Genomic DNA, 13,042 nt, shown 5'->3' with positions numbered 1-13,042 from the left:
ATTCGCCGGATCTTGCTTTGTTTTGACAGCTGCATCATTACGCATTTTTTACGTGATTTTTCACAATTGCAAAATAGAAGAGGAAAACCACTCAAAATACATTCAATTCTATTTTAATTCTTGAAAAGTCGCTGCTAGCTTAGGTCTGATTAGTTGAGGGAGGGGAATTCTGAGAAACAAGAGAGAAAAACAGTGTTAAATGGCGACTTTGGGTGAAGAAGTCACCCTGGATCGAACCTTGAATGATATTTTCAAGGAAGGTCACAAATCTCTACAGAATTTGGACAAGAGAAACGATGCGACCAACAGCCCAGAGTTTCAGGTATACCCTAAATGCCCACCAACCAATTTTCAGATGTGATCATTCGTAATTGCTGTGTTTTCAGATGGAAATCAAAAGATGCATGAAACTCTTTGAGGATGCCACTCGCCTGGTCAGTGCAATCGGGATGTTCAGCTCGAATGAACGATATGAGGAAATTCCCACAAACCACCTGAAGTACCTACTTCTGCCCTATTTCCTCGCTCAACTAACACAGAAGCTCTGCGGTGGCGATCGGAAGGAAATCGTGGATGCTTCGGAAGTGTACTACAGAGATTTCTTGAAGCGCTGCTCGGATTACGGGCTGGCGGAGGGAGTCTCCTTGGCACTAGCGAGGCCCTCGAATGGAGGCGACGGCTCTGCTGGCGAGATCGCAATGCTGATGCGAATGGCGGAAGGGAGAAATGCAAAAGTGCAGAAATATCGGCAGAAAAAAGAACTCCAGGACAGAATTAATGAGCTGAAGGTGGCTATGGAGAGGGAAGAGTTGGACGAAGAGCAGCAGAAGGAGTTTTACGTGAAGATGCTTAAATCTTGTGTGATGGAGTGCGAGGAAGACCTCGCCAGTGTAGCGACGGAGAAGCAAATGCTAGAGTATGGCAGCAAGATGGGCGGCAAGGATGACTCCAAGCCTCCTCCGCGAGGGCCACCCTTGAAGCCTGTGATTATCACGAGGGATGCCGTTCAGCAGGCAATTTATGGCGCTGGTTATCCGAGTCTGCCGACAATGACTGTGCAGGATTTCTATGATCAGCGCGTGGCAGAGGGAATATTTCCAGATCCAACAAAAGCCAGCGCAGAACCACGTCAGAAGAGTCTGCAGGACAAGACAGAGCAAGACTTGGCGCAAGAAGAGGAGCAAGAAGCAGCCGAGAACGACAGACTGCAGGATGCGGACGATGTGGATTATCTAGAGAGGGCGCGAAGGATGGATGAGTTCAAGGATGAGGTGCGCCGAGGCGATGGAAATCGCTACAATAGAAGTTGAAGAATAAAGTGTTCTCCTGTATCAAATCTTGAATTGCTTGAATTGAGGTTGAATGGGGGATTTAAAAAGACCACAAAAAACTCCCCTGCTGACAGCGCTATTGTGGACTTTCCCGCGAGAGGCGCTGCATTGCTCAGTAAATTTAGGGGCTGAGGGTGTGTCGTTGCGAAAAAATTTATCTCGTAAAATGCCCCACTTTTCCGCCTAGCTGGTGCCCGGAGAATGCTCAGAGGAGTTCCAGTGCGTGCTTAAGATTGTGTACAAGTGGAAAACACTGCCCAGGGGGTGGTTTTCGTGTGGTTTCCAGCTGATTTGTCTTCCCGTTGCCGTCGTCGGACTCCATCATGGGGATGTCTGAACCCATCGATAGCCACTACGAAGTGCCCATCATAGCCAAGCTGCTCCACAAACTTCCGCACTACAACATCACCTTCCATCGTATCGCGAACACAACGTTCCGGCCAACGGATGCCGTCTACTTGGAGGTACAAAGCGACTTCTTCTCCCTGGGGGGCCGAGTCGAACCCACGCTCATTTTCACTTTGCCTCACCTTTGCAGAGTCTCGGGATTCTGGGCTCTGTTCCAGCCGCTCTGCTGATCGTCTCGCTCTTCGGGCTGCTGCTCTACCTCATGACGCGTTGCTGCGACCGGAAGCCGCGTCCTGCACACTCCATCAAGAGCCTCAAGATCACGCTCTCCATCGTCACTGTGCTGTGCTGCGGCGCAATCGGGTTGGGGCTCTACGGCAACGACGACTTGCACAATGGGCTCTTGGAGGTACTCACGGCCGGCCGGAAGGTGGACAGTATCGTGTCTTCCGTGAGGAATCAGGTGAGAACTCAAGCAAAGTAGCTTTAGATCGATTTCTGAGCGAAATCTCAGCTTCAAATCGAATCTGACCTCTGAAATTTTATGACGAGGATTTGTGACTGGAATGAATCATGTTTCGAGGATATGATGACTCACTCTGCAAACTCTGAAATTTAAAATAAGAGCAATATAATACTCGACAAGATAATGCAGAGATGATTTTTCTTACATTCCTCACATCTCCTCAAGTTGTGATTAATAACAGCAATATCCATTGTATGAAAGTTTAATGAACTCAAAAGTGAAGAGAATCGATTACTAAGTTATTATCATCCTGCCTTTTATACGACCGGTCCTCTGCAAGGACGTTAAGAAATCTATCTCAGTCCCATCGATGGCTGATCAAATGTCATATATCTCTGCAGACCCACATTCTGGAGAACACTTTGGCGATGAAGATAAGGCCTCAGCTAGTGGAGTTGGCGGATATCTTTGACCAGCCGGCGTCCAATCAAACGGCTCTCTCGCAACTCATCCTGGCGCTGAACGTGGTGCAGGGAAACGTGACCATCGCCATCAATGCCGCCGGAGACATTCGTCGCCCACTGATGGGGATTGTGATGTCGCACTTCCTGAATAAGGGCGACCAGTGGGAGTTGATCCGGTGGCCGGGCACTGTGGCCATCCTGGCGCTCCTGCTCGTGCTCTGCGCTGTGCTTCTTGTGGGCGTTGCCAGACACTCGCGCTGCGCTCTAATTCTCTTTAGTGTGTGCGGATTGTTGGCCGTGACGGGCTCCTGGCTCATGTCCGGACTCTACCTGTCCACGTCCGTGGCTGTGGGTGATTTGTGCATCGATCCGGCAGAGTATCTCGCCTCGGAAGCTCCTCACGAGATGCCCACAGATGTTTTGCTGTACTACACTCAGTGCGAGAGTGTGCGCTCGAATCCCTTCACGCAACGTCTGCGGGAATCCCAGAACTCCATCAACAACGCCCGCACTGCCATGTCGACTGTGTCCAAGGTGTCTCTGGTTCTGTTTAAATCGGCCGGATTGCAGCCAAAGTTGGGCGCTGTGACGGCGGACTTGAATCTGAGTGAGCGACTTCTCACTCAACTCACCGCCCTCGTGGACTGCAAGGCGATTCACTACAATTATCTCACGGCAGCACGCGGGTTGTGCGATGATGGCCTCATGGGATTAGTGCTAATGCTCATTGCCAGCTTTATCGCTGCAATTCTGCTAACAGTTATGGTTTGGGTGGATTCTCATACTTGGATCTACATTCGCAAGAGGTAAAAGAATTGGACTCGCCTCGCTTTTATTGCCACTGACACGTGTGTTCTGTCTCATTTTGTAGAAATGATTATTCCCAAGTGGAGGAACCCTCCTACATTTCCCACCAGCCGCAACAGAATCATCAAACTATGGCCAGAACACTGCCTCGCAACCATAATGGGTGAGTTGGACATCATTTATTCATAGTCTGTCGGTGAAATATTAAATTTTTCTTTATGTCTAATTTTTCTCTTCCAATTTTCCAGACCACCAGCCATCAGTGGATCTCACACTTTGGCCCACGGTGGGAAGAGGCATCATGAGATGATGGCTCACCCACATGTGCATCCCCACCACGGCACGATGCGCCCGATGGGCACACACACCCTGGGTCGTCTGCCGTCGCACAACCACAGTCCTGGCCACAATATGCCGGGTCCCAATAATGGCAAGTACGCGACGCTCAGCAAGCAGTGCAAAACGCTGGAGGCAAACGACTTCTACTGAAATTCAGCCGCCTGTGGCGACCCGCACGGCAACTCGTCTCACGCTCACCACCATCATCATCACTACTCGGATGGGCATCAGGTGAAGATCCAGACACAGCAGCAACCGCTCGCCGTGGGCTCTATGGCCACGATGAGACGCCCAGTGGCGCGAGAGGACGTCATTCCGAGCGCCATGGACAGTGCGATGTACGAGCGTGACAAGCAGATCTACAAGTGCTCAACGATGCGCCAGGGAGGGCGTTTCGACGGCAAGGGTGGCGGCATCATGAAGCCGGCTATTTTGAATTGCCCTTTGCCGGAGATTCCGCACAAGGGCGATGAGCAAGTGCTGTCGGCTGAAGAGTTGAAGGTCTCCACGGCGCGAAATCAACAACGAACACTTAAAATGCCACCAAATGCAAAGGCCATTCCGCCGCCCAAGATTCTCTCGCCGCTGCCGAGTGAGTTGGGCGGTGTAGCGGTCAAAGGAGCGCCCCCAGAGAGTAAGTCAGTAGTTGTGGTTCCGCCGACCACAACGCCCACCTCTATGAATCCCAATGACGAGTCAAACTACGCCGTGACTGAATTGTAAAGACGCAAGGGTCGCTGCAGGCCTCTTCCCCATTTCTTCTTCATTCTCAATCGCTGTAAGTACTATCTTTCATTGTGCAATCATTGTCACTCTTTTGTAATATGATGGAAAAGCCCAGATATCGAGGGTGAGTCGAAGTTACTAAGGATGAAAAAAAAATAGGAAAAGAAATGTGACTTCCGCAGTCAGTGAAGGTTTGAAATGTTGGACCTGATGAACTGTGTGCGGGAGGATTTTGTTGTGTTTTTGTCAGTGAGGGAGCAACAGAGAAATTGCTGTTGAATTTTTTTCCAGAAATTTATAATAATAATATGCAAGTGTTCTTGAAGACTATCACACTCTTTGTTTCAACTGTTCATAAGACATAATAAATATTCGCCAAATTGGAGTTAAACTCAAGCTCAATAAGAAAGAATAGTTTAATATCGGGAATTATAGTGCCAAATCTTTTCTAAAAAAAAAAAATACACACAATAGAATAATTTTTGTTAGAATCACTCAAACATCAGATGAAATACAACGACTTTAGATCTAAATTTACGATGTTGGAAAAAGTGATGAAACAGTGGAGAAAGAGTATGATTTTCGTCAGTCGCTGCGACTTTTTTTTTAGATGATTCAAATAAACTTTAATTGTTGGTTGAATATTTACAGAAGAAGAGGAAAATTTGAGATAGTGTAGAAATTATAGTTCGATCTCTGTAATATCCATTTGACATAAGAAGATGTGTAATAATCTTAAACGATCCTCTATTAGTGAGAGCTGATTTTATCAAAGATGATGATAATGATATAAAATAGTTGATATGAAGAAGCGTATTTCAAAGGAATTTTTATAGTGATTTTCTACACACGAGCGTCTTTTTTATGAGAATGAAACAAACAATAAGTGGAAAATACTCATAGAATGCAATAGAGTTGATAACTAACAATGCCAATAAATAAAAATAGCGAGAAATATGAAAAGAACCAAAGAATATATACACAATATTAAAGAAAAGAAATTGATTAAAAATGAAAACACTCAATTTTCTAGTCACAATTTTTGATCTCAATCCTTTATATACACATTTTAATGTATAGAAAGACGGAATATATGTATGGGAGACAGAGAGAAATACTATTGTAATGAAAATTAGTTTATACCTTGATAGAAAGGTGGATGGAAAAGTACTTGAAAAGCAAAAGAAAAAAAGAAGTTAAATGTCTAATGTATATTTATATTCAAGTATAAGAATTAAGAAGAAAATGTTGGCAAGGAGTTCCTCTTTGAACCCCAAAATATAATCCCCAAAAATATTGATATTATCAATGTGAGCAAAGGAGGGTGACTTTATGAGAAAATGCTATAGAGGACTTTGATGTTGAGGAGACAATTCTCATTAACTAATCAAATTCATTAATCAGTAAATTAAAAAAGAGATAACTCGCAAAGTAAGTGAGGACGTGAATCTCATTTTGACTATAAAGAAAATACGCATGAAACTGAATAAGACTCGCTCATTTTTTTGTCTACTAATATAAAACACACTCCACTTTTATTATTGATCTCTTTCTTATTATTTATACTTTTTTACCTAAATCAATTTTATACTTTTTCACTGGTTTTTTGTAATGCCACAATAACGAATAAAATAGAGAAGAAACTATGATTGTAATATTAAGAGATATAAAAAAGAGAATACACTAGAGTTCATAGATTTATCAAAAAAAAGAAGAGAAACGTAAATGGAGGGAAAACTTAACCAAAAAGGCAATAGATAAAAGGTTTTCTAGATATATTAGAAATTTAAACAAATATAATAAAAGAAAAATAGTGCAATAAAAGTTCTTTGACATTTATTATAATTTAACTAAATCATATCTGATTTAAAACTAACATTTTTAATTTATACTCATCACAATATTGTGCAATATTTCACCTGTTTTTTTTTACATACTTTGTGGGCATCATCAAAGAATAACTCTTTCAATTTTTTTAAATCGAATTTTACAAGTATAAAGGTAATAGTATTTTTTTTTCTCCGTATGGAGAGAATAAAAAGAAACACATTTTTAGAAATAGTAAATTAAGAAGCAGAAAATTTAGGAATTTGGGAAGAGTAAATAAAGTGATAAAATAACAATATAGGAATTTCTCTTAATAGTTTCTACAAGAATAGCCGTAAATACTAAGTTTAGCATAAGTTCATCATGTTTTCTCTTTAGTTAATTGCCAATTGTAGATTCTCTCACTTAGTGTTGAGCTTCTTGAACGTTCGTGGACGTTCCACTGCTCTGACTAACATTCCGGGAATGTCCAGCACTGACTGACGTTTGCACCATGGGCGTTGGCGGGCTGCGATTGCCAGGAATTGGGATGGAACCGCCAGCAATTTGCATGTGATACCTGAAATACAAGGCATTAATCTCTAATGTTGTGTCCTATGCGCACAAGTAATCTCACTTGTAGATGTTTTCTGTACTCTCCACGACTCCCTGGGTCAAGTTGAGACTGCGCCCCTTAATGCCAGTCTCCTTAGGCGGCGGTGACCACCAGTTGAAAACACTTCCCACAATCGGCACATGCCTGAGAATCCCATCCTGCCAGAGTTTCTCATCGGACTCCCTCTGCAAATCCGCAGTCACAGTCTCAATGCCCTTCTTTACAATTTCCGACATGGAGTCCAGCACCCTCGAGTTCTCCTGGACACTCTTGCCCACGGAAATCACCACCTCCAACAACTCCTCGACATCCGTCTCTTCCGTCACCATGCCCAGCTTCACACAAATCAGTCCATCTTCGCCCTCACCCAGCGTAAAGGCGCTGTCTGTGGACCTCAGCGCCTCCACGAGGTCAGTATTGAGCTTGTTCAATTCTGTCTTTGCCTGGTCCGTGAGAAGAGTCTCCCAGCCATCAGGCACGAAGCGCACGCCGCCAAGTCCCGCCCAGTCCGGCAACGAGATGAGTCTGAGCACATCGCTGCGCTTCACAATCTCCTGGAATGTCACCTTGTGGCGCTCTGTGGCCTTCAAGATGCCCACCTGAAGGTCCAGACAGGCAGCAAAATGCTCCAGATACTCAATCGTGGGCACAGCCTCCCCGAGACTCATCTCGAAAGGACAGAAGCGAATGGCAGTACCGTACACAGCATGATCAATGATTTCAAGATCAACTCCCGGACAATCGCGCTGGATTATCTCGCCCAGCCATTCATTCATGCGATCCAGATAGCGAGATTTCTCTACATGCTCACCCTGAACAGCGGTCTCTGTGTCCGTTTCCGGGGATTTCTGGTGGAATTGAAACACCACGACACTCACGGAGATCTCAAATAAGAGCTGGAAAGAGAATTGTGTGAGCAAATGACTATTTCTCATTAGATACTTGCTTACCGAAGCATTGAGAGGCTCATGAACAAGATCCACGACGGATATTCCGGAATCTCCTCCTGGTTTCTTGCTCTGTAAATGATTTTCGCATCAATTCGAATGTTTTCTTTTTATTTCTGAATCTATTAACAAAGAAAACTCACCAAAATTCGCACTCCTGCACACTTGGAGAGGATTTCATAAACCACTCGCACGGATTCAAAAGCCATCAAGATTCTGTCGGAAATCAAATCACGGCCGAGTGCTTGCAGAGTTGTCCACAAGGTGAGAGAATTGAGTCGTCTGGACACAATTGGATCGGATTCAAACACAGACAAGGCCACATTTTGGATTTGACGATGCAGCAGCTGCAAAGAGATCGTCGAAGATCAGTTACTTGAACAAATAGTGTGTGTTTGGGAAGCATTACCACTACAGGAAGACTTGGCACGGCCAGCCAACTACCCAGGCTTAGAGACATGGAGTCACAGAGCTCACGCACATCTCCGCTTCCTTGAGCCGTGGCCAGAGCGGCCAGAGAGTGACCTCGGCAGTGAAGCCACACATTCGCCGTCCGGCAGACATCGTAGAGTTTCGGAACATTATCCACGAAGCCACAAACCGAAGCTCCCACATTGGCAATCACAAACAGCGGCACACGCTTGTTGGCCACGTCCGTCGCAATGAGCCTCTGCAGAGTAGCCACATCCATTGTGCCCATGCTACCGGCAGTGCTGGGCACCACACGAATGCACTCAGCCGGCAGTCCCAGCTGCCGGCAAGCGTACTGCAGTGCCACGAGGCCACTATTCTCAGTCACATACATGCAGGGGTTGGCCAGAGCTTGAATTCCCGCCTCCAGGTATCCGGGACATCGGGCAACGATGGCCAGTCGCACAGCCCTCAGCACACACTCAGTGCTGTCGTTGTGGTAACTCGTGGAGCTGTCGCTGAAGCGAAAGATGTGGGAAAGCCATCTGTTTGTGTCCGAAGCGATCTTCGTAGTGACTCTCAGCAGTTGACTTCGCCGTAGATGGCTGAGATAGGCCACAAAACTGTGAGAAATTAGGGCCAATTGGCTGACATCATTGAGGGGTGGCAATGAGTACTCCGGCTCTACGTCTGTGTCTGTTGTGCAGATCAACGTTTCCAGACCTGCAACAATTTCAGCCGCATCCCGTCTCTCGGGGGGCAGAAAGCCCGCCACGGGTGTCTGCGGCGCCGCAGGAGTGCCGCCTGTGGCTTCCGGAGACGTCTTAAGGTTTTCCATAGACTGGATTAACTGCGTCGCACGATTCTCCAACTCAACCAGGCCACTTCGCACCTGCTGGGCAGAGAGGCTTATCAGTTCATTCACTCGGATCCAAGACTTTACCCACGCCCCGAGACCTATTTTCCCACACAATATCTCACCGTCGATGCTGGAATCTCAGCGACATGGTCTGTCTGTTGGGCTTCACTCTTCTCAGCCGGTGGTTGCTCCGGGAGACTCGTCACATCTTGCTCTGCCATCGTCTCGAAAATGCACGGCAATTGTCAATCACACCAATACTCCTCTGCACGAGAAAACCACTCAAAAACTGTGGTATTTTTGGGAGTTTTCTTCTTGCAAATCGTTTTCGTGGCACTTTGACATTTCATCTGCCCAGTGCTGCCAATCTTGCCCCGTTTTGGGCGTTAAACGAAACTGGCGGGGGAACAATGCCCACACTTCACAGAAATCAGCTGATCGATCATCTTGCCGGTGTGTTTACATTTCTTCTCTCAATCTTTTCGCTTTTCATTAGTTTTTCTCTCCCCGAAATAGAATTTTCTTAATTTTCACGTGTTCGGTGTGAGTGGGAATAGTTAGTGAGTGATGAAAATAGTGTAAATACTGAATTCTAAACGATCAATCTTCTGCGAAAAGCAGCATTGAGGTAATTATCATAGAACAGCAATTATTATTCATTATCTTTGCATTTCGTACACATAAAAGAGACACATGAGTACTTATTGTCACGTTTGAGCTGTGGAAAGGTCAATTCTTGCCGCGGTATTTAGTAGACATGCTTTCAGAAGAATGGACCTTTTTTGAGGTTAGATTCCATCATAGGCGCCTTTTTCACAACCTGCCGCGATGTTTCCAGGAAAAAGTCGTCCCCTCTGAGGATTTCGAGAAGGAGCACAATCAATCGATTCTCAGCAAGTCACACAATGTGTGTATTTTGCTAAATAGAGACACTATTGTTCACTCTCTGGAGCGAATGGGTGTCTTTTCTCTGCCCTTTTACTATCAGGTTTATTTTCTCGGGTCCTTTCTCTGTGCCTGTCGAGGGGCTCCTTTGATGCCTTGACGCATCCAAAGAGGCGAGAGGACAAGAACCACTTGACTGCTCTGCATGACGTCGAAGGGTATTGAATGGCGAGTCACAGGCACACAATGCAGCTTCTTTTCTCAGCGTCTCTGGGATGCAGGAATGGAGAGAATGAGCTCAAAATTGCCAGGCCTTTGTCAAAAAGAGAGAAAAAAAAACAACCCATGAATTGGGAATAATAAATGAGGCCAGGGCGGATTGATTTTGCCTCAGACAACAATCGGATGAATTAATGGGGAAATACTATTGAAAGATCTCTGTTTGAGCCACTCTAAAACCTTTTTCCCATTCGAATTTACAAATTTGACCAAGAACACGAGTTTTATTCTCATCTTTGGCTCATCTTTGCACGTATTTTTGGAACTCGATGACCTTTTGCGCAAATTTCGGGCTCTTTCCAGTTCAGTGAACACGCGTGGGGACAAGGAGTGATTCCTCGTGGCTGTTTTAACTGAAACACTATTCAAACCTGTGGTTCTGGGAAAAAGATAATGATCTGCATTCCACTGGATTCTCTACTGGACTGAATGTGTGTTGAATATATCCAAGAGAGTTCGAAAAATTCATTTAAACGTGTGTCAAAGATCAGATTCGAAATAGAATTTAGAAGGTTTAGAAAAGAGGCGAAAAACCAATCACTTTGCTCAACCTGTGAAAGACTGAGACTGGAAAATATCACGACAGTCTTTAAAAGGCACATAAATAGAAAAGTTAGATTGGATATCAGAATACTTTGGCTGGTTTGTAATGAGCGGAAATTATTTTTGTGGTGTGTTTTCTGCGATATGCTATCCCAAAATTCTCATTCTTTTTCCTATTTTCCGATATTGGCTTTTCTATGTGTCGGCAGAAAAGAGTCGATCTTCGGTTCAGCCCTGATAATGAGGCGAGGGAAATTAACATTCCTTTGAGGGTAACAAAAAGAAATACCTATAAATTATCTTTTATGGAATATTTCTTTTCAACACAAGCATCTTGTGTAGGTAGCTTTCCAGTGTAGAATCTGTCGATTTATACGAAATTTTAAAGCTATTAATCTCTCTATTTTTTTCTTAAGTCAAATCGCCTTTTTGTTTCCATGCCGATGATATTTAATTCGATAGAATCGTTAGAATGTCAATAGGCAACCGGCGGTTTTTTCTTGTTGTTTTTGTGGGGAGTTCGCAAAGATTTTGTGGTGAAAAATAACCCGGATTTTAAGTGCAGGAATGCCTCATCATCAATTCCAATTTTTCGGATGATCATGTGAGTCTTCTCATACTGCGGAGAGTGGTTCTTTGAATGAGCAATTGAATTTCTCGGTCGAAATGGGTGTGTGTGAAAATCATCCCGTGAACCGTGGAGACTGCGTGCAGACAGGGAGAGAAGGAAAGAAGAATGCCCAAAAAGTTGATGATCATCGAACGAGTTGTACGGCACAGAGGAATTCTCTGATGCTTCGCGTCCCTCCCGCGACTCCGCCTGATACAGTTGTTTGACTGCGTTGCACTTGTGAGAAAGATCTCAACTCTTTTCTGCCTTGTGGATCTCCTGCAGTATGTGTATGTGGCCAGTTTGTTCCATTTTTCCTTATTATACACGGCACATCGTGTTTTTTCCTCGGCGATGCACCTCCTCATTCTCTGCGATCGTCTCTCTCTCTTTGAAAGAACGTAACAACGCCAAACAATCCCCAATGCAGCTTATTATCTCGCGTTGCCTCTTTGCTCACTTCTTTTCACCGTGTCATCCGCGCGTCCGGCTCCCCTCGATATGGGCTCACACCGTGTGGATTGTCGCTGGGGTATTCTTCTTCGTCGCTCCAGCAAACTCGTATACGCGACCGAGATGCTCTTGTGTCATTATGCTGTGTGATGTGTGGCTGGACTTCCATTCCAGGCATTAATTCCAGTCTAGGCCCCCCTCGGCAGACCCCCGAGCCTTCGGTTCGCCTTCTTGGCCGCACAATGAGTCACATGAAACACTTCACACAGGCCTCGATCTTGGACTGGTTGCCATCTTCTCTTCGCCTTCAACTCCAATATATCGCTTAGACACGAATAAATGCAAGTTTATTCAGACTTTTTGCAGTGATTCTCTTCAATGCTGTTCGATCACTGTTTGGCATGAGTCGTGAAATTTCTCAAAATCAACAGTAGGAATTGCTGCAGATTGAACGAAATTGACTTAGCCTTTGATAAACGCTTATTTTACTGAAGAATACTTCTAATTAAAGCTATTCCTAGCTCCACATTATTCAACTTCATTTCCAAAATTCTATACAAGCTCACTAAACTGTATCTGAATTCGAATACACTCAATTTGATTCAGGTCAAAATTCAAATAATAACACTAAAGCATGTAAAATTACAGACCTTTATTCTATCCCATGAAATCCACTTGTGTTGTGGTTGAAAACTCGATTATTTACCTTTCTAAGAATCTGCCGGGGATATTTTTCTCAAGATTTGCCTCTTTTTGATCTATCCTAAAATAATTCTTCTGATGAGACACTCCTCGATGTAATCTCTTTTCATAGAAGTGCACGAGTTGGGGATTTTCTCTGTGAAATGATCCTTTTCTTCTTGCTTTTTTTTAACTTCCCTCCATTCGCCACGCGTGACGATGTCTCGAAGGAGTGCTGCAAGAAAGCCATATTTCCCAGCAACAGTCTCTCTAGAGAGACGAGAAAAAGCGTAGGTACTTACGCATTTTACACACATCTCGTGGCCAAAGAAAGTCTTGAAGGTGAGATGTAGAGTGTGTGTGGGTTTTTGTAGTAAAATAAATAAATAATATTTAACCGAGAAGAGTATAAAAGAAAAAAGAAAGAGGATGAAACAAGCCAAAGACGGAGTAAAGATAAAAGATTTTTTG

At 44.5% G+C, this 13,042-nt stretch overlaps 4 protein-coding genes across 5 annotated transcripts in view; 3 read left to right on the top strand and 1 right to left on the bottom strand.

Annotated features, from left to right (window-relative positions):
• The first annotated feature begins 19 nt into the window (after positions 1 to 19).
• LOC132261875 (immunoglobulin-binding protein 1) lies at positions 20 to 1,315 on the top strand. The gene is made up of 2 exons (XM_059760893.1): positions 20 to 322; positions 387 to 1,315. Exons 1-2 carry the CDS (start codon positions 200 to 202, stop codon positions 1,308 to 1,310), a joined length of 1,047 nt encoding a protein of 348 aa, XP_059616876.1. The 5' UTR covers positions 20 to 199; the 3' UTR covers positions 1,311 to 1,315.
• Positions 1,316 to 1,518: 203 nt separating this feature from the next.
• LOC132262099 (protein tweety) lies at positions 1,519 to 4,029 on the top strand. The gene is made up of 5 exons (XM_059761237.1): positions 1,519 to 1,795; positions 1,870 to 2,142; positions 2,547 to 3,415; positions 3,481 to 3,579; positions 3,665 to 4,029. Exons 1-5 carry the CDS (start codon positions 1,655 to 1,657, stop codon positions 3,903 to 3,905), a joined length of 1,623 nt encoding a protein of 540 aa, XP_059617220.1. The 5' UTR covers positions 1,519 to 1,654; the 3' UTR covers positions 3,906 to 4,029.
• Positions 4,030 to 4,485: 456 nt separating this feature from the next.
• Positions 4,486 to 9,468, bottom strand: LOC132262098 (pyridoxal-dependent decarboxylase domain-containing protein 1). Its single transcript, XM_059761236.1, has 6 exons — positions 9,243 to 9,468; positions 8,260 to 9,153; positions 7,994 to 8,197; positions 7,854 to 7,922; positions 6,925 to 7,799; positions 4,486 to 6,867 (listed from the first exon to the last, which is right to left on the bottom strand). The coding sequence occupies exons 1-6, from the start codon at positions 9,339 to 9,341 to the stop codon at positions 6,714 to 6,716; spliced, it is 2,295 nt and encodes a 764-aa protein (XP_059617219.1). The 5' UTR covers positions 9,342 to 9,468; the 3' UTR covers positions 4,486 to 6,713.
• Positions 9,469 to 9,574: 106 nt separating this feature from the next.
• LOC132261735 (ataxin-1) overlaps positions 9,575 to 13,042 on the top strand; it is a 32,929-nt gene continuing 29,461 nt past the window's right edge. For both annotated transcript variants that reach the window (XM_059760674.1, XM_059760673.1), the window contains exon 1: positions 9,575 to 9,748. The gene's annotated coding sequence lies outside the window, so the exon portion shown is untranslated. The remainder of the gene's footprint in view (positions 9,749 to 13,042) is intronic.

Source organism: Phlebotomus argentipes, unplaced genomic scaffold (assembly GCF_947086385.1).
Source record: "Phlebotomus argentipes unplaced genomic scaffold, Phlebotomus argentipes genome assembly contig_15, whole genome shotgun sequence".
NCBI lineage: Eukaryota > Metazoa > Arthropoda > Insecta > Diptera > Psychodidae > Phlebotomus > Phlebotomus argentipes.
This window is presented reverse-complemented; position numbering and strand designations above follow the sequence as displayed.

Coding starts and splice junctions, on each gene's coding strand:
- LOC132261875 (XM_059760893.1), top strand. CDS start 200: ATGGCGACTTTGGGTGAAGAAGTCACCCTGGATCGAACCTTGAATGAT. Junction 323..386: donor CCAACAGCCCAGAGTTTCAG/GTATACCCTAAA, acceptor CTGTGTTTTCAG/ATGGAAATCAAAAGATGCAT.
- LOC132262099 (XM_059761237.1), top strand. CDS start 1,655: ATGGGGATGTCTGAACCCATCGATAGCCACTACGAAGTGCCCATCATA. Junction 2,143..2,546: donor TGTCTTCCGTGAGGAATCAG/GTGAGAACTCAA, acceptor ATATCTCTGCAG/ACCCACATTCTGGAGAACAC. Junction 3,416..3,480: donor TGGATCTACATTCGCAAGAG/GTAAAAGAATTG, acceptor CTCATTTTGTAG/AAATGATTATTCCCAAGTGG.
- LOC132262098 (XM_059761236.1), bottom strand. CDS start 9,341: ATGGCAGAGCAAGATGTGACGAGTCTCCCGGAGCAACCACCGGCTGAG. Junction 9,154..9,242: donor CTGAGATTCCAGCATCGACG/GTGAGATATTGT, acceptor TCTGCCCAGCAG/GTGCGAAGTGGCCTGGTTGA. Junction 8,198..8,259: donor TGCCAAGTCTTCCTGTAGTG/GTAATGCTTCCC, acceptor ATCTCTTTGCAG/CTGCTGCATCGTCAAATCCA.